Source organism: Dreissena polymorpha, chromosome 13 (assembly GCF_020536995.1).
Source record: "Dreissena polymorpha isolate Duluth1 chromosome 13, UMN_Dpol_1.0, whole genome shotgun sequence".
NCBI classification, from domain to species: Eukaryota; Metazoa; Mollusca; class Bivalvia; order Myida; family Dreissenidae; genus Dreissena; species Dreissena polymorpha.
Genome location: NC_068367.1, coordinates 51134983 through 51162757, shown reverse-complemented (window position 1 = coordinate 51162757; position 27775 = coordinate 51134983). Strand labels below are relative to the sequence as shown.

At 34.7% G+C, this 27775-nt stretch overlaps 1 protein-coding gene across 3 annotated transcripts; it reads right to left on the bottom strand.

Annotated features, from left to right (window-relative positions):
- Window positions 1–228: 228 nt before the first annotated feature.
- LOC127856356 (pituitary tumor-transforming gene 1 protein-interacting protein-like) lies at window positions 229–27775 on the bottom strand. Of its 3 annotated transcripts, XM_052392501.1 has the most exons (10): window positions 27571–27775; window positions 17506–17553; window positions 14969–14989; window positions 14256–14311; window positions 12683–12785; window positions 11198–11309; window positions 8250–8315; window positions 6581–6627; window positions 4124–4138; window positions 229–2416 (listed from the first exon to the last, which is right to left on the bottom strand). In XM_052392501.1, exons 1-10 carry the CDS (start codon window positions 27689–27691, stop codon window positions 2370–2372), a joined length of 636 nt encoding a protein of 211 aa, XP_052248461.1. In that variant the 5' UTR covers window positions 27692–27775; the 3' UTR covers window positions 229–2369. The 3 variants fall into 3 exon arrangements, with proteins under 3 accessions (XP_052248461.1, XP_052248462.1, XP_052248463.1); XM_052392502.1 differs by lacking the exon at window positions 4124–4138 and having other exon boundaries at window positions 27571–27774; XM_052392503.1 differs by lacking the exon at window positions 14969–14989 and having other exon boundaries at window positions 27571–27773.

The window sequence follows — 27775 nt, the reverse complement described above, 5'->3', positions numbered from 1 at the left end:
ACGGCCCTTATCCATACATGACTTATACATACACAAGCTATGGGTCCGTTCCGTTTATCGAGCCCGCGATCCTCCGATTCGTAGTCCAGTGCCCTGGCATCAAATTTATCTAGCCTGGTTCAAATATTTTGGGGACTAAAGTTTCTGAATACAGGAATACAGTAACGGCATTAATGGACCCAACAATTGAAATATCACACAGATCAAATTGAATGGTAGGACACAAAATTATGTTAATATTTTATTTGTGATGAAAACAAGCAAACACTCTTAACAATATGAGTGAGTAACTGAGTATTATTTCAAACAAGGACAGTTATAGTAATCGTGGTGAGCATTGTTCTGGGAAAACTAGACTTAATGCATGTCCGTAAAGTGTCATCCCAGATTAGCTTTTGCCATCATCACAGGGATATCAGCGAAAATACTTTCCACTTTCACGGATTTTTTCGAATTAAGGATGTCTCTTCTTAACTGTTAGATTTTGAAAATGCAGTGGCCTAACATTCATGTTACACACAAACTGTCAATATTGATCATTATAAGGATTGCTAGTTTTTCACTTAATATGAGATATTTATTAAATTCCTGAAGTTCGCATGGTTGCAGATTTCTTATTGCAAGTTAAGATAGATTCATGTCAGATGGGATCTTAAATTTGTCCTATGATATAAATAAGTCAGCAAATGTAACTTAACACCTTATTTACATGTAGGTTACACAACACCTTCTTAACAAGTAGGCTACACAACAACTTATATACATGTAGGCTACATAACACCTTACATACATGAAGGCTACACAACACCTGATATAAATGTAGGCAAATGGGACTTTAGAGCTCTGATTAAAACTGAAAAAAGGTTACAAATAAAAACTGTAAAGTTAAAATAAACTATTATGGTTAAATAATATATATTGAATAATAGTTAAAACGAAATACAGATAAAGAGCTGAAACTGAAAAATGCCAAAATACTTTTAGACAATATTTACACATATATTATGAAATACAATCACAAAAAACATCCATCCTGTTTTTAATTCCATATTTATTTTGCAATTTCCAGAACGTGATTAAATCTTATTTAAACTTTAACCTTCAAGTAACCAAATAACTACTTAAGTAATTCTTTAATTATAACTGGGCATATGCGGAGAGAACTTTTGTAGATAATCAATGGCATGAAGAAAAATTGACTTTAACTGAATACAATGCATTTATAAGTAAAAGAAATTGAGAATGTTGAATACTTGACAAAAAGCAAAACCATACAAATTATTCACAAAATGAACATATTAAAAGGTATGAATGATTCATAACATGAAGTTTTGACGACAATGAGCAACATGTTTGTCAATATATACATAAATTACACATAGAGCTGTTTGTTTACATAATTGTTTATCTATGAGTTCCAAGGCACATTAAATCATACAAAAATATATTGTATTTCTTATACATGTTGAGTTAATATAAATCTTACTAAAACTACATGACAGAAAATGAATAAATCCATTAAGTAATACTAGTTACACATTCAGTACAAATAACTGAAAATTTAGAACATTTACCATGTTTTGCAAATTCTAAGTAAGTATTTCAGATACCAAAAAAGAATTGCAGGATAATTATTTCTTGTGTTTCACAATTGCATACATCAATAAAAAATAAACAAGTGTTAAAAAAAAATACTTATATATTATTAATAAAGCTATGATTGCAAGAAAATTATTAACTAAATACCAGTATAGTGACTGTACAAGTCCCATCCTTTTCTCAGATAACAGAAAGGAAATTAGTCCATTCCATCAGATGTCCCACTCACCAATAAGTTGAAAGCTTCAAAACTCTTACTATTCTTACAAAGGTACCTAGGTTCACTTCTTCATTTCAAATTTGTGTCCATCATCCTTACTAAAATTTATAAACTCTCAAAAACCCAGCTTAAAAGTACTATTTAAAGTGTCCTTTTTGGAATTTCAAATCTAAAATGTATCCATATATGAAAGGTACTTGTTCAAACGTTTTATGAAAACTGTCATTGTATATGTTTATAAAAAAATATAACATACCAGTGATGTATATATGCTATTTTAGTACATGTACTACACATATATCAGTGAATTTTCCTCTCTCGGCCAGTTCAAACTTCAATACTACATTGGTCAGGAATTTAAATGTATTTTTAACATAAATGTAGATCTCTTAAATGAATCCAAAGACTCAAATTTCCAGTTGACAAACATATTCATCACACAACAATTAACTTCAAAATGAAAAAAAAGATAACAAAATCTTAATCGAACAGCAACATGTTTTGGTAGCAGTAAACCCTGATGGAACATATGCAGGGGAAACAATCTGCTTTAGGCATCATCAAATCTTGTGTAGGGATTCTCTTCCTTGACAAGACCTAAAATAGAACAGTGGGTTAAAAAAAGGATTTGAGATAAACAAGACTCTGAGCATCGCTTTAGAAAAATGGGGCTTAATGCATGTGCATAGTGTGTTCCCAGATTAGCCTGTGAAGTCCGCTTGAATATAAAGTATCTTCTTAACAAAAATCAAGTTTTGGTGAAATGTTTGTCCGAGATTAGCCTGTGCAGGCTCTGGGACGACACTTTTCGCGCATGCTTTAAGTCCCATTTATCCACAACAAGGCTGATAAGAAAGCTTCTGTGGTATATTCAAGAGAAATAGAAACTGATATGCTAACTGTATAAAGAAGACAAGAACACTGTCGACTGGTTCGAATGAAAACCTTCATCCTTTAATACACATGTATCTGAACTCAAAATGATTTTTTCTTCATATAAATAACACGAAATTAAAAAGTGATGTAATTGTGAATTTTTATTACACTGATATTTGAAGCTTAAGCCTATGCTTTCATTAAATAAAAAACTTTTAAAAGGTGCAAACTGAGCACAGTGGTGACACATACTGTTTTAAGATTATTGACATAATTGGAGATTCAGATAAAAATAACAGTTGATACCAAGATATTATATTATTTGGTTGGTTATTTCATGCATAAAACACGTTGATTTATTACCGGGTGACCATATAAGTGTACATGTGTATTGCATCATATTGTAATGGTTTTATAGTAAAGCATTCTAGCCAATTAATAAGGTAGGAAATTATAAGGTGAATAAATCTCCCAAAAATTAGCTTTTCTGAGAAAAGGCTTATGTTCACTGCATAAGAAGTATCTGCCACTAAAATTGAGATTGTGTGAGAAAACTGGTATGTTCTCTGTATATGAAGTATGAAAATAATAAAAGTGGTCAATCATATAAGAAATTATTATATTACTGATCAATACTTTATGACCTAACAAGCAAACAAGTGATATGCACAGTCAATTTCAAAATTTGTGACGGATGGATGGAATGACAGACAGACAGAATGATGGACAACGCCAATTTTATATCCCTCCTCCTTTGGCGTGGGATAATAATTGTATGAGCTACTCTAGAAATTAACATACTTGTAAATAATAAATACAGCTGAACAAAAATACAAAACAAATAAAATAAAAATCATGTGAAGATTATGTGAACATATTAAGGGTGAAACTATTGTATCTCATATGGGATACTTGAGGTAGGTACAACAGTTGCACACTTAACTGTCAAGGCGCATATAAACTCTTGAAATTGTTGCCAGGGTCCATTACAACAAAGATTAATATAGAGACAGAAGTTAACATTTGTTTTAAGATTTTGGTGTTTTTTGTCCCCAGTTTCCAGTGAGTAAAATCACAGTGAAATAGCTACATGACTCATCATTAGAAGAACGGAATTTGTCATTTAAAAAATAATATCTCATTTGAACTGATATACATTTATATATTAAGATGTGAGCAACATTTTTTCCTGTATGAATAATACTTGTTACCATGACTAATATAATTATTATCATTTTCATCATTATTATTATTATTAAGTATGTTGAATATGTCTTAAAAATGTAGCATGTTTATACTTCAATCAATATGAAAAATTAAAGTGTGTGTCAGAATGTTTGGAAAATGATAATCCATAAAATCAGGAATCATGAAAGCAACATAAACAGTTGTGCAATAAAGCAAGTGTGAACAACATGGCTTATTTACCTCCTGAGTTTATTCCTTGGTTCATATAAAAACAACACATATTATGATTAAAACCAGGTTGGCATATAAACATTTCTTAACATTCATACCCACCGCCAAAGATGCTTATTTAGCAGTTTCTTCAATTGTAAATTCTGAAAAATTGTTTTTTTTCCATCTTGTTACTGGTTTAGTTCATTTCATAAAGTAATTCAATATAAGTCAAGGTATACAATGCTCAAAAACAGTTACCTGGTTTATTTGGAAAAGAAAACATGTTATGGTTTAAATTCAACGCATCAAAGGAAATATTTCAATCTTCAACAATCAGTGTGTTTGTCAGAAACACAATGCCCCCTATTGTGCTGCTTTGAAGCCATATATTTGACCTTTGACATTGAAGGAAGACCTTGACCTTTCACCACTCAAAATGTGCAGCTCCATGAGATACACATGCATGCCAAATATCAAGTTTCTATCTTCAATATTGCAAAAGTTATGACCAAGGTTAAAGTTTTAAGACAGAATTGCACTGCTTTGAGGCCATATAATTGATCTTTGACCTTGAAGGATAACCTTGACCTTTCACCACTCAGAATGTGCAGCTCCTTGAGATACACATGCATGCTAAACATCAAGTAGCAATCTTTAATATTGCAATAGTCATTGCAATATTGCACAAGCTTAACCAAGGTTAAAGTTTGGAGACAGACAGACAGACAGAAAGGCCAAAAACAATATACCCCTGATCATTCGATCCGGGGGCATTAAAGCTAGGAGTGCTTCACACACACAGATTTCCTACAACACATACTTTTACACAGACAAAACCTCTAAATATTCTACAGGGGACAAAGGCTAAAAACTGGTGCGAATCAAGATTCCTTTGATAAGAATCATCTTCACTTTCAGCTGTTAAAGTTTGAGCAAAATACGCCAAGATTTAAAACACACAAAAATTTGGAACTTTATATTCTATAATGGAAAACAGACAAACGGCAATATTTCTGCCAGAACTCTTCACAGCCCAAGTTCTTTGCTGATCATCTGCACATTAGGGACATCCAACAGCGAAAGCTTGCACTTATTAACCCAGAAGTTAATGAAGTATTAAAATTACAAAATGTTGGAACTATAATATTCTACAGATGAAAAACAGACAAGGGACAAATTGTCACAAAACCAGGTTTTCATTGTGAAAAAAAATCTGATTAAGGGAGACAACTCAAACTGAACTTTTGAAATGAACAAACAAAATTAACCCCCTTTGTAAGTTTGTTTCAAAATAAATCTATTTTAAGTTGTGGTGACCTTGACATTGGAGATATTGACGTGATTCTTTTGTGCGACACACCGTCCCATGATGGTGAACAAATGTGCCAAATAATTGTAAAATCTCACAATGAATGACATAGTTATGGCCCAAACAAGCTCATTTATTGCCAATTTTGACCTTTGAACTCAAAGTGTGACCTTGACCTTGGAGATATCGACATAATTATTTAGCGCGACACACCGTCCAATGATGGTGAACAAATGTGCCAAATGATTTTAAAATATGACAATGAACGACATAGTTATGGCCCGGACAAGCTTGTTCCGCCCGCCCGCCAGCCAGCCCGCCCGCATTCGCCAATCTAATAACCAGTTTTTTCCTTTGAAAAACCTGGTTAAAAACCTGGTTAAAAATCCTGTGTTTACCTTCATCTACAAATTATTAATTAAGATTATTAAACTTTGAATGCTGGAGTTAGATCCAAACAGTAGTTTAAGGGAAGTTCTCAGCACAAGTTTAGGGCCGATCATTTACAGACGAATTGGCAGACAACTGCCATGCTTTACACCTCTGGATCCATGGAGACATTGGATATTGCAAATAGAACTATAAGATTTAATAAATAATTAAAGGGCTAAACAATTTGATTCTATCGTTTTGAATCCCAACTATGTGTAATAACCCACATGTACAATGCTGACAAAGAGTATATGTTATTTTTGTCACACCATAAATATGAACATCCATTCAAGAACACAGCTTTAATAAGCAAATATAAACTGTGAAAAATGTTACTTTTATTGGGAACTTACTTAAACACACAATTTTACCTAGGTCAATTTACTAATTTAACATTCATTTCATAATTTCTTGATATCCTATGTTTTCCACACATTTTTTTAAACATTCATTTTGAAACGTGTTTATTAATTGGGGAGGGGAAGAGGAGAGCAAACCAAAGGTATGAGTCTTGTTCTGGGAAAACAGGGTTTAAGACATGCACATAAAGTGTCGTCCCATTCAGTCAACACTGGCTTATCAGTCTCTCTTTAAACCCAAATCCAGAGCAAGCGGAAAGTGTTGTCCCTAATTAGTTTGTGCTGACTATTTTGGAAATACACTTAAAGCACATGCATTAAGCCCAGTTTTCCCAGAATGCAGCCCAGGTATGAGCCAATAAAAGAACGCTGAATTAAACTTACCATATTTCTTCCTAATCTCGTCAGTCTTGGCTTTTCTTTCTGCACGCCTGTACAACAGAAACATTAGAAATCTTTACCTCTCGGATACAAACTTGGATGCGTTTGTAGTCCCCTAGAAAATCATTTTAAATTTAAGACCTTTCTTACTAGATTAACTTGTAAAGGCTTCCTTTAAAACCCTAAGATACTGATAGGCAGCAAACAGCATAAAACCTGAACAGAGTGCGAATTACTGGAAGGCTGTTCTGGTTTTATACTGTTTGCAAATAGACATTTTCCAATTGCTTCTGAGTAGGAAAGCTTTGATAACAAACATGCGAAAATACAATTTAATCGTGTAAGATTCAGTTTAGGAACTTCTGTACACATATGGCTTAACCCAATAAAAGCAAATAGGTATTCTTAAAAAAACTATGTTGTGGCAAAAATGTTTCTACCAACTTCCATGTCAAACCAAACAATCTGTTTTCAAGAGTGTTTATAAGAATTTTCTATAGCTGTACAAGAACAAAAGTCTTGTTATTTATGACTTTATAGAGTCATCATTGAGATAAATGTTCTGACCAAGTTTTATAAGGAAAGGGCAAACATTTGAAATTCTTACACTTTACCTTGTTACCTTGTTTCAGATGGCTTAAATATTTTCATAGTATTTTATCAAGAAAAGGCAATAAATGTCTTCATCCTATTTTGTTGCTTAACAGATGAAACAAGAGATTGCCAAGCAATATGGTCCCCTCCCCTACCATGGCCAGTAATTTTTATTTTTTCTCCATATATTTGTTGCCATAGCAACCAGAATTCTTGATGTAGGAACCCAATGAGTTGACGTGCATAATCTCCATATTGCCATCTGTCCATGTTTGAAGTTTCATGAAAAAATAGGAAGGACTTTTAAAGTTATCGCAGGATCCAGAAAAGTGTGACGTACTTACAGACAGACTGACACACAGACTGACAGACAGACAATTTAAGAAGTATTTAAAAAAAGGGCTGCACTCTGTGAAAATGGGATTTAATGCATGTGCATTAAGTGGCGTTCCAGCTTAGCTTCTGCAGTTTGCACAGGCTAATCAGAGATGACACGTTCCGCCTAAACTGGATTTTCGAAAAAATACAATGAAAGCAGAAAGTGTCATCCCTGATTAGCCTGTGCGGATAACACTTTACACAAATGCATTAAAACCCCTTTTCACAGAGTGCGGCCCAAAAGTATTAATTCATTGCTCAGTAGTTGGCTCATCAATATAAGATTAATGTTTTCTGTACATCTGTAGTATATAATGCAGTAACAACTTTTCAAATATTCGGCGGTTTTGACTATGTGTCTTCACAAGCCTCCCAAATTATTCAGGTCTGGAAAAATTAGGGAAGGTGCACTGGGTTCTGCTGGCCTTAATTTTTAAATGGGATTTCCCACTCTGGAAAGATATAATTGCGAAATATAATATTTTGACCATGTTGATTTGGCAACTAAATAAGAGTTACTGCGTTCATGAGATTTATTTACAATTTTGACTTATTGACCTAGCTGTTGACCTCACAAGACCATTGACCTAGCTGTTGGCCTCACAAGACCATTGACCTAGCTGTTGACCTCACAAGACCATATTCTGATCAGGCTTTTCCAGAACAAGGCTTCAATAGTTGCTCATATAATTCCTCTCACCTCTCGTCGTGTTTGGCCTTCATGTCTTCCTTCTTTCTTGCATTTTTGGCATCGTCCTTTGCATATCTGAAACAACAGCAGACAGTAGCAGTTTAATGACTTTCGCATTCATGCACACTATATTGCTGATAAAAAAGATAATGAAGCTTACCTTGCCAGGTCAAGCTCATAGCTTACAGGGAAATTTAGGCAAAAAATAAAAGTGGAACTTGTCTACCTCCCCACAACAAGAGGGCCATGATGGCCCTGTATCGCTCCACTGTTTTTTATGCGAAAAAAGCGTGCAATGTGCATGGGTTGAAATGTACTCAAACCTGTGACTTTCTCTTTCTATCCCTCGTCCCACTGGGCGCTTAAAGTTGGAAGGGTGAGCATTTTTATATATAAATTTGGCCCCAGGGGCATAATTTGAACAAACTTGGTAGAGAACTATAAGATGTCACTACATACCAAATTTGGTAGCCCTAGGCCCATGGGTTATGGACAAGAAGATTTTTTTTAATTGCACAAAAAAGGCTTTATATAAGCATATGTTCAGTTTTGTGACCCCTGAGGCAGAGTCAAATTTGAGCCCAGGGGAATAATTTGAACAAATTTGGTAGAGGACTATAAGATGTCACTATATACCAAATTCAGTAGCCCTAGGCTCTATAATTAAGAACAAGAAGATTTTTAAAGTTTGCACAAAATAGGCCTTATTTAAGCATATGTTCATCTTTGTGACCCCCGGGACAGGGTCAAATTTGACCTCAGGGGCATAATTTGAAAAAACTTGGTAGAGAACTTTAAGATTTTAATACATACCAAATTTGGTAGAAACAGGCCCAATGGTTATGGACAGAAGATTTTTAAAGTTTGCACAAAATAGGCCCAATATAAGCATAGGTTCATTTTTGTGACTCCTGGGGAACGGTCAAATTTGATCCCAGGGGCTTAATTTGAACAAACTTGGTAGAGGACTATTAGATGTCACTACATATCAAATTTGGTAGCCCTATGCCATACGGTTATGGACAAGTAGATTTTTAAAGTTTGCACAAAATAGGCCTTATTTAAGCGTATGTTAATTTTTGTGACCCCCAGGGCAGGGTCAAATTCAACCCCAGGGGCATAGTTTGAACAAACTAAGTACAGAACTATTAGATGTCACTACATACCAACTTTGGTAGCCCTATGCCATACGGTTATGGACAAGAAGCTTTTAAAGTTTGCACAAAATAGGCTTTATATAAGCAAATGTTCATTTTTGTGACCCCCGGGACAGGGTCAAATTTGACCCCAGGGGCATAATTTAAACAAATTTGGTAGAGGACTATTAGATGTCACTACATACTAAAATTGGTAGCCCTATGCCATACAGTTATGGACAAGTAGATTTTTAAAGTTTGCACAAAATAGGCCTTATATAAGCATATGTTCATTTTTGTGACCCCCGGAGCAGGGTCAAATTTGACCCCAGGGGCTTAATTTGAACAAAACTAAGAAGAGAACTATTAGATGTCACTACATACCGAATTTGGTAGCCCTAAGCCCTACGGTTATGGACAAAAAAAGATCAAAGTTTGCACAAAATAGGCTTTATATAAGCATATGTTCATTTTTGTGACCCCCGGGGCAGGGTCAAATTTGACCCCAGGGACTTAATTTGAACAAATTTGTTAGAGAACTATAAGATGTCACTACATACCAAATTTGGTAGCCCTATGCCATAAGGTTGTGGACAAGTAGATTTTTAAAGTTTGAACAAAATAGGCCTTATTCAACGTATGTTCATTTTTGTGACCCCCGGGGCAGTTTTAAATTTGACCCCAGGGGCATAATTTGAACAAACTAAGAAGAGAACTATTACATGTCACTACATACCAAATTTGCTAGCCCTCTGCCATACAGTTATGGACAGAAAGATTTTTAAAGTTTTCACAAAATAGGCCTTATATAAGCATATGTTCAATTTTGTGACCCCCAAGGCAGGGTCAAATGTGACCCCAAGGGCATAATTTAAAGAAATTTGGTAGAGGACTATTAGATGTCTCTACATACCAAATTTGATAGCCCTAGGCCCAATGGTTATGGACGAAAGATTTTGAAAGTTTTCACAAAATAGGCCTTATATAAGCATATGTTGAATTTTGTGACCCCCCGGGGCAGGGTCAAATTTGACCCCAGGGGCATAATTTGAAGAAATTTGGTAGAGGACTATTAGATGTCTCTACATACCAAATTTGATAGTCCTAGACCAATGGTTATGGACGAGAAGATTTTGAAAGTTTTCACAAAATAGGCCTTATATAAGCAAATTTTCTTTATTTGTGACCCCCGGGGCAGGGTCAAATTTGACCCCAGGGGCATAATTTGAACAAATTTGAAAGAGGTTCACCCCAGGAACATTCCTGAGAAATTTGATCAGAATTGGACCAGTAGTTTAGGAGAAAAAGATGTCTTAAGGAAAAGTTAAAGCACGCACGCACGCATGCACGCACGCACGACGGACACAGGACCATGACATAAGCGCTGCTAGCCTTTGGCCAGTGGAGCTAAAAACTTACAGGTACCAAATGTCCATTGTCCCTATATGTTAATTGCATAAGAATCAATTGTACTGAATCCCTTATCTTCTCTATCAATAATGACTTGTATGTTAGCTCTATATTATGTTAATCCCTAGGTTATGTTGACCCCTAGTTAATGTTGACCCCTAAGTTATGTTGACCCCTAGATTATGTCGACCCCTAAGTTATGTCGACCCCTTGGTTATTTTGACCCCTAGGTTATGTTGAACCCTTGGTTATGTTGACCCCTAGGTTATGTTGCCCCCTATGTTATGCTGACCCCTAGCACATGCTTGGGTTAAAATGCATTTGTAAGGAATTTGTTTTTTCTTCCGTTACTCAGCACTATTATTATTTACTTGGCACTGTTGTTACTTACTTGGCATGGTTGTTACTTACTTGGCACTTTTATCTCTCTTGCAGCAGCAGCAGCAGCAAATGCAGACTGTCAGCGCCAGTATCAGCAGCCCACCAATCACACTGCAGGCAATGATCAGGGCCTCATAGTTCACTAAAAAGAGGGCAATATTACTCAGTAATATCCAGCGAGTTTTTTTCATTTTTTAGTACGCATAAAGCATCAATTATATTCCAAAGCATTTAATCTGCAAGTGAATAAACAAGAGCACCGCATAACGGGTGGCTGCGGGTGCAGTTTTGAATAAATGAAAGCTTGTCAGATTTTTTTGTTTTTAGAGGTCACAGTGACCTTGACCTTTGATCTAGTGACCCCAAAATGGGTGTGGCGTGTAGAAATCTTTAAGGTGCATCTACGTATGAAGTTTCAAAGTTGTAGGTGGAAGCACTTTGATTTTAGAACAAATGTAAAGGTTTTAGCACGACGCAGACGGCGGACGACGAGCTGGCTATGACGGCGAAAACATCCGAGCTAATAAAATGAGCACAGAAACTGAACATTTCAGCAAAAAGGCATGTACAAGAATATTTAGATGGGTTTGTGAAATAAAGAAACCAGCAATAAACAAGAAATGTGTTTGTCAGAAACACTATGTCCCTTTCTGCGCCGCTTTGATTTTTGTTGTTGACCTTTGAACTTGAAGGATGACCTTGACCTTTCACCACTCAAAATGTGCAGCTCCATGAGATACACATGCATGCCAAATATGAAGTTGCTATCTTCAATATTGCAAAAGTTATGGCAAAATGTTAAAGTTAGCGCAAACAAACAGACAAACAGACAGGGCAAAAACAATATGCCCCCACTATAGTGGTGGGGAACATAAAAAGACCCTTTTATCCCAATCTGAAGATTTCACGTCACTAATTTTTCCACTTGACGCAGTACCGGTATTATCAATTGGGCAAAACAAATTGTGGTTATATCAATTATAATTAACTGTAATATATTCAAGAGCCTGTATTAACCAACCCATTCTTAGAATTATCAAGAGCTGAGTTTGAGAAACACATCGCCCCCTACTACCCTTTGACGCCACACAGCAGCTATATCCCAATTGAAAACATGATGACGAAGTTATTGCATTTTGATTTTAGACAAAGTTAAGGGCCTTGGATAGTATATGAAAGCGTTTTTGAAAAAAATTCTGGAATTGTTATTTTAAAGAAAATTGCTCAGTCCAAGGCCCATAACTTTGCCAAAAAATCAATGGACCAGTACACATTTCACACATCATCTGTAAGTCATGTAAAGTAACTCACATTCCAAAAATCAGCCCAATATCTAAAAGAGTTGCGCAAACAAACTTCGGAAAACAGTGATTATAGAGACAGTGGATTTTGTAAAGCCGACACCCACTTAAAACAAAAAAATTCCTTAGAAGCAGAAATTGTCATTCCTGATTAGCCTATGCAGACTACATTTAGCCCAGTTTTCCCATATAGAGTCTCAAAGTGTCAACTTACACCAGCAGACGCCCCATCTGGCCTGTGAGAGACCTCCACACTCGTCGGTAGGTATCGCATTCTTCTTCAGTACACACTTGCTGCTAGACGAGCACCAAACACACTGAAAACATGCAAAGCAGATGGCTCTTCAGTTTTAACCCATTTAAACCTAATGGACTCTCCCATCCTTCTAAATTTGATCAATTTATTTCCAAAATTAGGGAAGTCTAGTATATTTATTTCTATATTTAGAATATTTCTTACAGAAATTCCTTTAAGCAAACAGCGCAGACCCTCATCTGGGTCTACACTGTTTGCCAAGGCCTTTTTTCTAGACGCTAGGCATAAATGGGTTAACCTTTTATATTTTAGCTTGATTGCATCAAAAACATAAGGTTAATTGAAACACTCTCAAGTTGCGTTCCTGGCTAGAACAAACATTTAGAGTCTCTGGTCAAGATCTAGAGAACGCTACTGCAGTGAGGATCGTGCCTGTGACCTCCCGGTCGCTAGGTGGACATCATATCAACTACGCCAGGGCAACTGTGAATGGCTCTTTGACAATGCATGTAGCCATTCATAAAACTAGGACTTCAATACTAACTAGACTTTAAGAGAAGATATAGCCTCTTTTCCTGTATATTCGGCCACTTAAGAGTGAAATTGACTTTTTCTAAAAGATTTTCAGAACAAGTGAAACATTTAATTAAACATTTTATATCTTCCCCACAAATGTATGGCAAAATAATTTACAACGCAGGTATTTTCTTACTAACAGGTCAATTCTAGGTGGGCACCCTAGCAACCCTGATTTGTTGGTATCTTTCCTAGCAATCTGCTCAGTCATCATTTTTATAGGAAAACATAAAACTTTTAAAGTAATTTGGATATAAATCACTAAATAAATATTCTAATAGACTAATAAACACAAAAATACTGTTAAAACGTGAATATTGTCAGAATTATTGGTATTTACACAGTATGGGTAGCCGATTTTACTTAATTTTTACCTAAATTTAATTTTTCTCATAAACAAAAATCAAAATTCACATGTATTTAACCAAAATACAACATCTATGTTATAGATTATTTTTAATAATTAATTTAATTTTATTAGAAAAATGCCATAATTACCAAAATAAGGGGGTGGATGAATCTATAGGAATGGATGAAACAATAAGAAAGAAGGATATATGTTTGCTTCTAAATTTTGGAGCTTGATGATTTTGAAGCATGCAATCTTTTATGCAAATCAAAACAAAACGCAGTTGTTTTAAATCAATGCTCACATAGCAATGGAGCAGCCAACCAACATAATGACATAATGACCCCTTTAAACTGTGAGGATATAATAATTGTTTATTTAAGCTTGTTTATCTCTGAAAACTTGGCTTAATGCATGTGTGTACAGTGCTGTTTCAAATAAGCCTGTGCAAAGGCTAATCAGGGACAATAATTTCAGCCTTTATTTGATTTTGGTGTAAAAAAAGACTCTCTTTAAACATGGTGTCTTCCCTGATTAGCCTGTGCTGACATGCATTGAGCCCCATTTCACAGTGAAAGGCTCAATGGTCAATTAAAAACCTCTCACCTGTACAGTGCCGACTCCCACACAGGCATCGCAGCTTGTGTTTCCAAGCTGACACTCTGCAAGCAAAAACACAGACCAACGTGCTCAATATTGTACAAGTTTAACACAATCTACTTTACATTTAATGCATCAAATATGCATGGGATTGGATTACAAGTTTTTGCAACATTATCTGTATAAAATTGCATGGAAACATATTCAACAAAAGTAAACTAAACAAACAAACATGAACTAATCGAAGATACCTGTCCATTTTGTCATCATTACTGTGATCAACAGAAAAAGACACAACACGTCAAAGAATTTAACAATCCCCTTAGTCAAAACCCTTAGCAAAAGTGAGCATATGCATACATGTAGCTATATTAAATTTACATTGCATTCACAACAATTTAACAACTTATCATTTGATGACGGAAGATTTTTAACTATTGCAATATCATATGAACTTTTTACAGCAAGCGCTGTATCTTTGCATTCAATGTTTAAGTACATGTATTACCTTGCCCTAAAAGCTCTTATCGCTTCATAGTTTAAACGTATTTGTTTGCATCAAATATGCATGGGATTGGATTACAAGTTTTTGCAACATTATCTGGATCATCTCCATTTTTTTCTCGCATAACTTGGCATTATGTTCAAAACTGTATAAAATTGCACGGAAACATATTAAACAAAACTAAACTAAACAAACATGAACGAATCGAAGATACCTTGCCATTTTGTCATTGCCACTGTGATGATCAACAGAAAAAGACACAACATGTCAAAGAATTTCACCTTAATCAAAACCCTTAGCAAAAGTGAGCATATGCATAGCTATATTAAATTTACGTTGCATTCACAGCAATTTAACTACTTTTACTGATTTTCTGCATCTGTGAAATGTTCATGAACACAGCTAGCTCTAAATAATTACAATTAAAAATATTTTTTGTATTTAACTGTTTTACAGTGTGTTATTAAAAACAAGACGGCCAAATCCCCTTGGTTGCTCAACTGACAACTGTTCCAAGCAGCTTTTGCCACTTAAGGAAAACATCAAATCCCCCTCGTGGCCAGGTTTTTAAATGGACTGAAACCCATTTTAAAACTCAGAAAAGATATAATTTCGAAAATGTTGTGGATTAATTGTATGAAGATAGGCAGACAATTTGACTTCTAAGAAGCCACATAAGCAAAACTAAAACACCCCTGGCTATGCCGCCTGTCAACATACTGGAACCAATTTTGGACAAAAATCATTACAACAAAAATTTCATGAAGCACAGACTAAAATATTTATTCAAGTGTGTTTACATGCTTTTTTTTCATTCGGACCTAGTTTTTTACTCCTGTGGACCAAGTTTCAAACACAGCCGAGATATCATTAGGACAAATTAATGTTCTGATCAAGTTTCATGAATACAAGACATTTAATGTGGCCTATTAACAGTTTACACGGCAAATGTTGATGATGGACGATAAATAACTGACAAAAGGCACTCATTAAAGCTAATCATATAAACTTCTACTAAAGTAACAAGACCTACGTAGTACATGTAGGTGATCACAAATCAATTTATAAAGTAGTCTATGTTAAATGATTCCTAAACAAGAACTTTGTCACAGACGTGACGAATACCCCAACATGCCGCATTGACACAATACTTTGCATGTTGTCTTCACAAAAAACAGCAGACACCATGCTCAATGTTTAAAACGCACTAAGTGACCCCGTGACCTAGTTATTGACCCGGCATGGCCCATGTTCGAACTTGACCTACATATCATCTAGATACAACTTCTGACCAAGTTTGCTGAAGCTCTGATGAAAACTACTTGAATAAGAGAGCGGACACCATGCTCAATGTTTAAAATGCACCAAGTGACCCCGTGACCTAGTTTTTGACCCGGCATGACCCATATCCAACTTGACCTAGACATCATTTAGATACAACATTTGACCAAGTTTGTTGAAGATCGGATGAAAACAACTTGAAATAGAGCGCGGACACTTTATACGGACCGACCGACAGATGAGCTCACTCCTATATACCCACCTAAACTTCGTTTGTGGGTGTATAAAAATGGGTCTTTAACTAATTATCTCATCTACGAAAAATAACAACACAATATTAGGCATTGATAGGCTTCTTTAGTGTACTTCAATAGTAACATAGAAATGAGGGATCTATATATAATATATTATAATATTATATAATGTAATCATAGAGGTGCTCCACAATCTTGCAATTTAATTAAAATTAATAAAATTGCTTATACTCTCTTAGTACAAGGAAACATTGAAATACAAGAAATCAGGAGCCTTAAAAGGAGCCTTGTTCATGGACTTTACGCATGTGGGTTAAGTGTCATCCCAGATTAGCCTTTGTCGTCCACATAGGCTTATCAGGGACAATACTTCTTCATTTTTTGGTTGAAGAAAGTCACTTGTAAATTCAGTTAAGGCTTATTCTGAAATTACTCTTTATGCCCATTGCCACATGCATTAATCACAGTTTTCCCACCACAAGACCCAAATGCAGGAAGATGTCTCGTAATCGTTCATAGTTCATGGACGACACATAGTTACTAGCAATGTTCATTACTCTTACTTACATTACCGGTGTGTAGCCTATTATTCGATATCTCGTCATGCGCGAATTGCCAAGATGACGAGTTTTGCATTAACTACCATTTTCTCGTGTCGCGCATGGGACAAGTCGGTCCCTCTCTATTTATGTTAATTTCTCTGCATTACATAGGATAAAATATTCAACAACACCATGTATCAGTTTCTAGTCCAATTTAATGTCTGACTTAACTAATATTTTGGTTATACAAATACGTTGTGATTGCTACATGATTGTGTCTTTTTCCAACTATCAACCTCTAGGTCTAAACGCTAACTGCCTATTTCTCTCTAACATTTGCCCAGTGAAACTCTGTTATGAATCCCATTGGTCAGTGTTCTATGCGTGTTTATTTCTGATTGGCTGAATTACAACCTAGGACTAATGAAGTAACTATTCAAGTATGTACACGCTAATCAGCATTGTGATACCAATAAATAATGCAAATACAGCCCAAGGCTTGTGTTAACAGCATCGTAACCCCTTTGTTGTTAAACATACACCAGATCCAAATATTTAATCTTTTTGATATACTTGTCAATATTTCGTACATAAAGAAAACCCAAATATTTCACCCAATTTCTCATCATTATTTGACATAGAGCTGTTAAAGCAAAACCACATGATATACTTACGTGCACCTGGTTCCAATGTTGTAGAAGGAGTCGGTGGTTGTGATGTAACTGTAACATGAAAATAGAATAGAGGAAATTATCAGAAAAAGACAGAGTAGACAGCTACAAGCACACAAATATTTTCGCATTCAGGCATGCTATAGCAGCAGTGCTCCAGATAAGACTAAATGGAAGGGCGCAGCAACCTGCTGGCCCAAGGTCCTACCAATGTCATGCCATTTATTTATCTGATCACATAATTTACCGTAATTACTCTAAGTTTTCGGACACTAAGATTTTGGACACCCTCTTTTTTAGCAAAAATAATTATTTTTCGTGACTCTAAATTTCGGACATACGGGTTTTTGTCCATAATTAATGTCTCTTACTTTTCGGACAGTATATTTTACCACGCTTTTCTACAGACTTCGGCCCTTTTTTTTGCTTATCTTGTGACACTTCGATCATGGATTTTGACAACGGGATTAAGGTCATAAAACCTTGCAGATTCATGCCTGAGGGCAAGTGACCATTACATTTGCGTGATTAGGTAAATAACAATGTATACCGGTAGAAAATAATGGATTTAACCCTACAGCGTTTGGAATTGCGTCGTCCTATTAAGGAAGCAGAATGTTTTCTGTTTTAACGTTTTTGTTCTATATCATTTCTGGCAAGAATTAGCAAAGCTGTAAGGTTGTTTTTATTTATTTATTTCAATTAAATTATAATTTTTGGACACCTTAGTTTTTGTCTCTAAATTTTTGGACACCTGCAATTTTTTAATAGTTTTCGTATCTAAATTTTCTGACACGATTTAAAAAAATTACTTTTAAGTGTCCGCAAACATAGAGTAAATACTGTATACTATACAGAAAATTGTGTTAGAAGTTTCCTTAAGTTTATTCGGTTTTCAGAGTGATGCTAGTTTTATTAATTATATAAACAATGTCTAAAATGAAAATACATGTAATATAAAATATTTATTTTAAACGACATATGCTATTTTGAAAATGCGCCAAAGAGTAAATATGACCATGTGAGCTAAATTAGAGCTGCAACGATTCGATCCGATGCATCGAAAATCGAATCGAAATGCCTCAATTCGATTATGATACCAAACCTACCAAATTCGATTTGATTCTTTAACATAATTATAGACATATATATACATAGATACGTAAAGCTCGCTGTATTCTGACTATTTGATACGGAAACTCGGAAAGGTGTATATTTTATATTTCGGAAAAAGCGTCAAAATGGCTGAACAAGTTGTGGCCGACAAATTGAAATTATCAGATGCGCCAAAGAAGCTAAAATAAAAAGTGGCAGTATTTTGGGTTTCGGAATAGTAGCCCTCCCGATAAAGCAAAGTTTAAACTGTGCTTCACAGATGCAAACATAACGTTGATTTAGCAAGACTAAGAGGTAGCACAAGTGCAACTACTCAAGTTGCCAGCCAGAAAAGTAGTTCTGTTTCTGTTGGGAATTTGTTAAGGTTATTAGAGAATGTGGTTTGTCCCACAGGTAACAGCTAGGTGATGCTGTCACGGCATAATGGTAGACATGCTTGTAGCGGTTTTGGATATAAGTATAATAGATATTAGTATTATCACTCCACTGATTCCAGATGTTCTTATGATTATTTATTTAATTTTGTATTATTGTGTATTCAACACAATCTTCTATTCAGAAGATTTTTATATTAATATTAAGTCCTAATTTGCTATTCTTTTTTATGTGATTTATTGAAATATTGACATAGTTTGAAAGACAATTGGCATTTTCTTGCAAAATATTTCTTACAAATTTATGTTAATTTAACACACTTTCAACAGTTTTTAAAACACTGTTGAACCAACCAAACTATATCAAACAAACACACAATTTGACAAATGCCCATGATATCTAGATATGCGACACTTTTGAACAGAAATGTTTATTTTAAGGCAGAAGAGTGAATATACATGTATGATAAAACTAGGTTTGAAGATGAATCGAATAAAAAAATCCGTATCGGAGTGTCTGAAATCGAATCGAACTGTTGGTGAATTGTTGCAGCTCTAGCTAAAATGCCCTTTAGCCTTAATAGAAAAGAGCACCCTGCCCTTTCCGAATTCTAGCTGAAGTACTGTAGCAGTGATGCTATTTTCAATGGCTTATACATTTGGCTAAGATAGGTCTGTTTCCCTTTACTTTTTCATAAAATCATACAAAATACCAAAGATAAGAATTTTTTGAATAACACAGTAATTAAAAAAAAATAATCTCAACACAACATATCTCCTATCCAGCTCTTTAATATGAAACTTAGTAAATACAATATTCTCATTTTTTATTATCAATTTTGAAGAATTTTTTGGCAAAAAACAACAACACTTAATCCCCAATTTTAGTCAAAACAACACGATTTTTCCCAATCTATTGAGACCCAGCCAAATTCCCAAAATGGAAGCAAAAACACTGTCAAGTACATGTATATCCCAGCCAGAAAAATCCCCGACCACAAAAGGGATTGAATCCATGCCTTATCAGTTAAAAGCAGACACTCTACGGCATTTTTATAAAAACTTGCTCATATAGCAAAGCAGTATAAGTGCTCCTCATTTATCACCCAACTACAAACACTCCTTATATTTTTGCAATACTTCCTGGAATTTCTTTCTACCATGACATCTTTTAGATGTCGTACAGACAAACAAACATATCAGTATTTTCAAGAGATTTTTTTTATAACGCTCAGGGGCTGTTAGGTGGGGGGGGGGGAGAGAAGCCACCTCTGTATGTTTTTTTAAACATTTAATTATGACATTACTTGGTGCGTTATGACTCTTAAAGGAAAAGGCTATAAAGTCATGGATAACGGCATTTGTTTAATTGTTTTTACACTCATGCAAAGATATGCATAATCCAGATAAGATCGATTCCCAGACGCATCTCTATCAACCCAAGTCTATCAATTACTGCATACTTACTTTTTTTCCCATTGCTATGCATTACCCCATAATCCACTATATTCCATTTGTAAATGCAAATTCATGAAAATATCTTGTATAACAGCACTCAAGAATTTCATGAAAATAAACATTTGCATTTTTTTTTCTTAAGAAAGAAATGAACTTTGGCATATATGACTATTAAAAGATTTGAAGAAATAACGTTCAAATCAGGACATGGTTTTTCCAACTGATTACACTTGTACATGTATCTCCTGACTTTTTGTTCACACATTTATGCAATAAATACACCCACACTTTTTATGTGACATTGTACATGCCTGCATAGTTTTGGCACGCTTTTTATTGACACAAAAGAAAAGCAGAAAAACATGAAGCAAAGTTTATTTGAAGCTAGAATTTGTTCATGTCGCGTTAACATTACAATGTCGAAGCATGTTAAGGATTACAAATTAAATTTATTATGCTACATTTTTGTAACATTTTGAAAGATAACCATGTTGAAGGGTTGATTTTTCTAAAATTTCATCTTAACACAATTCAGTTCCAAAGTAATAGATTCATTCCAAAATATTTGCTAAAAGTCTATGTTAACCTGGTTATTACCGGAATTGAAGTTCTGAATAATTCACTACCCTGACGTTTGCATTTTGGTAGATTCTGTTCCAAACACTGCTTATTAAAACAGGAAAATGTTAGAGACAAAATCATCAATGATAAAATATCTGATTTCTAACACCGATTGGAATAAATCCATCAACTCACTTCAAAATAAGTAAAAATTTAGTGCATCTCAACTACAGAAAATAAAAATCTAATTTTAGCACAATGCACATAGCTCTCTTTTGTCCATCCGTGACTTTTCTGAATATCACCAGTGACTTCCAAATTCGGCCTTACACTATATAGTTAATACTGTTTACTTTGCGATCATTTTCGCATTTTTCATACATACTCAGGACGTGAGTGCACTGTTATGAAGTACACCAGGACCTAGCTAATGCCTTACATGGGTCTCTAGCTGTGAATCCACTCACCATGTCACCATCTACACGTGTCACTGACAGAATTCGCAAAAGGCAAATATGTACTACAAAACAATCATTTGAATATGTGATAAATGTAATACCTTTATGAATATAAAAAGATATTGTATTTATGGATGAAAAATGAATACATGACGTGTTCTCTTTTGTGAATTCTGTACACAGGTTAGCATTAGAACAGAGGGTGATTAAAAGGCAAAAAGTGCATAAAGAGCTTGGAATGATGAAATGATGAATAATATACAGCGACTAAACACCACATGTGCAATGTTAATCATTTGGTCAGTGTTTAAACAATCATGGGTGCATAAACTGATCCTTTTTCACTTTGAAATCAGTCGACTGGTAAGAATAATTAAAAAATAAAAACAAGCCTATTGCCAAGCAATATGATCATGATGTCCCCTACCGGCTCCACCAGTGATAATTTTTCATGTGCGTTTTGCGTTATTTGCGCATAAAAATTACCAAAAGCACATGAGACAAAATATCTGGGTCTAAAAAATTGCATTGATTCTTAAGAAAGACAAAATCGGAAAGATACTTGTCAATACTTAACACGGCTCAAATTTTTCCGCATTTTATCAGAACGCAAAAGATGATTTTTACTGTAACAATGGCTATATGTGTACTACGCCATACTACATCATTCGTATCTGCGTTTCATACTGGTTCTCTGCTTTGTGCATGAACTATAAGGTTGAATAAGACGACGTCAAACCATCCAAATGTTCCCATCCGCTTTCGCTTTCTGAACTGCCAAAAATTGCACCCCAAAAAAATTAAAACCCTGTCAAGATCAAGTAACTTTTAAGGCTGCATTTGGAATTGCCGAAAGTAATAAACATGTAGCATCATCCAAGAGGGTCAGCAAGGCAAGTACATCTACTATTTCAAACAAGTTTTTGCCTTAATAGCAAATAACGTATAGTTTGTTAAAATACGAAGTGAAGGGGACTTTATGTACTATGTGGTATGCACTGATGCTGGCATGAGAAACGGCACGCACCAACTCTGCCAAAATTAGAATTTTAAGCATACAACATTAAAACGGCACGCTGCTTTTTCAGACCACGTTACTGCTATTCAAGCACCCTAGCTTAAATCCAACTTTGTAGCATGCAAGGAAAAAACATCCTTACTTTGAATAATTTAAAAACCAAAAAATCTCATTATTTTTGGAAAAAGCTCATTGTTTCAGCACATATGCACTAAAAACTCATTGGTTAAAAATGAAAAAATATTACTGCTCCACCATTGTTTGAATTTTTTATATTTTTTGCCACAGCAACCAGAATTTTTTACGTAGGAAGAAAATAAAATGACGTGCATAATGTCCATATTGCCATCATCCATGTTTCAAGTTTAATGAAAAAATATGAAGAACTTTTAAAGTTAGACCATCCTTAAAAAATTGTTTGTTTGGCATAACCCGACCCAGATGAATTTGGGTGGGTAGGTAGGTAGGGATTTTATTATTTTTAGTATTTTTTTTTTTTCTGACATTGAACTCCGACATTAGGGCTGTCACGATAAGCCGTGAGCATACCGCGGTATATCGTGGTGCGGCAACACTGTATCGCGGTACGTACCGCGATATTTTACAGAATATGTATCTGTGAAGAAAACAGCAGAATAACAAGTTTTACAAACTTTATTAAACTCAATAATCAGAAAACACTGGTATCATAGTATGACTAGAAACTGTAAAAGAAACTGTAATAAACTTGATAGAAGATGTCATTGTTATTGTTCGCGTCTTTTTCTAAAATGTCCGCCATGTTGTTTACAATAGCCATGACTACGATCTGTGTAAATCAAACGCTTCAAGGGCATGTTCAAAATGCGGAGTCAACGGGCCCAGTATTGAAATCCGTAGCGTTCTGACTCTTCATCGACTTATTCAGAATCTTAAGATAACATGATTCGGAAGTGCCATGCTTTGAACGATCGATATACTAAAGAAAGAAAATAAGAAATAGAATAAACATCTTTTGGATAATTATGAACTTATTTGCAAAGGAAATCTGTCCCTAATTCCAAAAAAGGTACGGACCCATACATCGCCGTATTTTAAACGTGAAAGTTAAACATCTACAAGTGGAAGCGCTTGCTTGACCTGGATATAAACGGATTATTTATTTAGCCCTTTTGAATCGCTTCTACATTTTTCAAAACGATATCTATATCAAAATAATTATGTAATGTATTTATATCTGTGCTAATATAACAATATTAAAAAAACCGGTGCGGCAACGCCGTACCGCGATGCGATTTTTTTCACGACATGCACCGCGATATACCGATATACCGGTGAATCGTGATAGCCCTATCCGACATACACCAAACTGAAAGGTAATTATCAAATAAAGCTCCAAGTCTTCTTCCTCATGAAAGGAAATTGGTAAACATTTTTCTGCACTGTCCTTATCACCGCACATGAGTCTATTTTTTTCTATAAAGAACATCAAAAATATAATATAATCGACGAAAAATACTTTATCCGAAAACAACAGTCCGAAAAATTGTACAAATTTTGCACATGAAATAAAATGTACATATCGTTTGACTACAGAAAATGAAAACAAGTAACCTAGCAAATAGGTAATTAATATACTATTTGTTTGACATATTACTTTACAATAGCATAGTTTGTGAGTAAAAAACAAAGCAATTATAACATTTTAATTTCAATCAAGAACAGAAAGGTGCAACATCTTCTACATGTAACTAATTATTTAATTATCATTCTTTAATTTAGATCGATAGTTGGTAGAAATTTGTAAAGTGATCAGCTTAAAAATAATTTATTGAGTGTTACGCTTCTTTTCATTTGCATATTTTTTTATACAACTTTTGCCATCGGCTGTTATATTGTAGGCAGACGACAATATCAACTGTGTATTCTATTATCTGCGCATTAATGACCCAATATTACCTGATAGTGAACTTAATGTTGATTGGCCAGCTACCATATGCGCTTCAAAACGTTCATGGAAACAAAGAGAAAAATAGTTTTAAAAAACAACACTCCGGATTAAAATGGCGGATGTTGTCAATGAAATTTAACGAGATTTAAGCATATTCGCAAATTACATTTTTCTTGAGCTTAATTCGCTATACTTTCGCAAATGGCGAATGACAGCACGAGCCCTGTAATAGTGAGCATTTATTCCAATAATAACACGTTCGCAATGCTCGCGCTGTCGTTCGCCATTTGAGTCATTTGCGAAAATATTGAGAATTTGGCTCAAGAAATATCTAAATTGCGAAAATGCAATATTGAGAACAATTTCGTTGAAAACATCCCCTATTTTAATCCGGACTGGTTTTCTATATTTGTCTCTTTGTTTCAATGAAAGTGTTCGCAATTCGAACAGTTAAAGAAACCCGGTCTGTACCCGAATAGAAATCCCTTGACCTTATTGTAATTGAAGTGCACATGGTAGCTGGCCAATCAGCATTGAGCTCGCTTACACATGACATGACTTTGTCGAATGAAACGTGAGAACGGGTGGAGCTATCGGATAATATTGGGTCATTGGGTCATTCATGCGCAGATGATGTATAATTTGAATACACATTTAATATCGCCGTCTGCCTCCAAAATAGCGACTGGTTGCAAAGTCGTATAAAGAGATAAGCAAATGAAACAAAAACGTGACAATACCTGGCAATAATATTTCTAAGCTGATTTTACTAATTTTTTCTTATTTTACTGCATGTATTGAATGCCTAAAAGAGCTGGCGCTCATGCAAAGTGTGCTCTATCATTGGCCAATATCGATTGCCCTTAAGGTGGGCTTAAGTTGGGTAAAGAGATACATATTATTGACAGAGGATTGTAAATCAGCGCTCAACATTGATATGGCTTTGATCTTAAGAATGACGAGTTGCAATTACTGAAAAATACACTATTCATTACATTTCAAACGCCCAGAAGACTCTGATTTCGAAATTCAAGCCCCCGGCAAGGAACCGTTTAATTAGTTGCTGAAAGCACTGCATATATAACTTATTCATGTTGGGTGCAAATTTAACCCTGCCAGAAAAATTCCCCAACCACTATGATTGAACCTACAATGTACATGTAGTTCTGCCACATTGCTATAAAAGGCAGTATAAGGGCTCCTTATTCTTCACTGTACTACACTAGTGACTTGCTAGAGTGTGGACAAAAATTTGAATTGTAGTTGACTATGGAAAAAATCCAAAATTATACTATTTTGGAATGTTATTTTCTTAATTGTTTTTAATAATCCCTGTTACTCAGTGTCCAGTGTTTTTTTCTCCATTTTTGGGCTAGGGCTCTTAGGATTGGGGAACTTTTAACAAGAATTTGGAGGTCAGAGTTATTTGGCTTATAGAAAAAATACATGCAGGGCTTTCAATAGATTTTAAAAACCAGGAGTCAATGACCCCTGGACTGAAATTTTGAGGAGTCAAATTGAAAAATGCTGGGGTCAATATTGAAGCGCGTTTATTGTGTTTTTGTCTGTATTATTCGTGTTTTTTTTATAAACATATGCTCTAAGAGTAACACAATATCTTAATAAAAAGTTATACTGCTTTATTAAATAACAATACCATGATACATAACACAACATTTTTTAATGGTACACAAAGATAATGACAAAACATAAATAATTTGTGCGAACAATATCCACATTAAGTTTTTCATTTCACAACTCCTGTATTATTTCTATCACTATACTATGTTTATTTGTAAAAACAATAAATGCTCATTAAAATCTACTTCATCATAGCACATTTAAGTCTTTTAACACATTTAAGTAATTTAAGATATATGGTAGCACCTTTTCATCACATATTTATCGTCATTATATTATCATCATCCCTATGATAGCTTTTGTAACAAAACACAATCTAAATGCATGGAACATCTAGTATATCTATAACTGTTTATCCGAATACTATACATGTCCGAAATATGTACACTTAAGAATGCCGTACCTGTAGGTGTTTAAATTTAATAATCCAAATGCTCATTCTTGTTTTCTGGTTTAACAAACCTTATCAAATGTTTGTTAAATCCAGTTAATGCTTTCTCCATTATTGAATCACCATTACTTGTAATTTGGATTGCTAGCTTTGAATTAAATGTGGGTTATAATTTAATTTACAATATGTCAGCGATTTACAATGTCGAATGTCATGACAAAGAAATTTAAATCTACTCGGATAATTTATATATAATCGAAGTAATTTGTTTTCTCAATGTTTATGTGTAGTATTATGACTTGTTAGTATATAAAAAATAACTTGTATTCCAGTTTATATAAGATATATCGGTGTTACTCGTAATTATTGGTAGATTAACAAACTGACAAAACTCGCTGGACTGAATAGTGGATCTACGTTATTAATAGACCTTTGATCAATTTTTTGTTTTTTCTTTATTTTTGCCGACTTTCTTTAACCTTGCCGTTTGCAAAGTCTGCAAAAAACTCTGCAATTATCGGATGGTCAATCAATTATCACGTAATCACGGCTGCTAATTACCCAGTTAGTGCGCACGCACTATTTAGACGGTGACATGTGTCTTGGAAGAGATGAGATAAGATAAACAACGCCCGGGGTATTCTCTCAATTATAGACCGAGTTTCAAATTCTGATACATTAATTTCAATGAGAAGCACAGCGGGATTTCTTACCATGGAACTCGATATGTTAACTGACTGACGCACGGGTCTAATTTTCAATGCGTCAAAATGACGCACAGCAGAAAAAAGGGTTGCATCAAAAACGAGTCATTGTTAATTTGCTCGCGTCAAAACGCAGGATTCTGCGTCTATTGAAATCCCTGTACATGGAAAGTATTAAGTGTTTTTACCATTTTATTTAATGGGGTCCAACTCATGAGATCAACTAAATGTTGCAAATAAAAATATGTTGTTTTGGAAAGATTCATTGGGAATTGAAAGAATTATGTAGTTTTTTAATTGGGAAGGATGAATAATTTCGGCACAACGCTTGAAAAAAATAGCACTTACACTGATGTCAGTCATGTGATGTATTAATATCATAGAAATCATCAGAATTAAAATAAGGTCGCGTCGTACCTGCTTTTGTGGTTGATTGCTGGCTGGTTGTGACCGGGGCCTGTGTCGCTTTGGTCGTTGAAGATGAATATACCAGACATATCGTCGCGAAAAGAGCGATCGAATACAGTAGTTGTTTCATTTTAACTGCGTAAAACTTAACTTCCTTGTTTCTGTTTATTTCGTTATCTGACCTGAGGTCTAATTGATTTGAATTTCCGGTTTT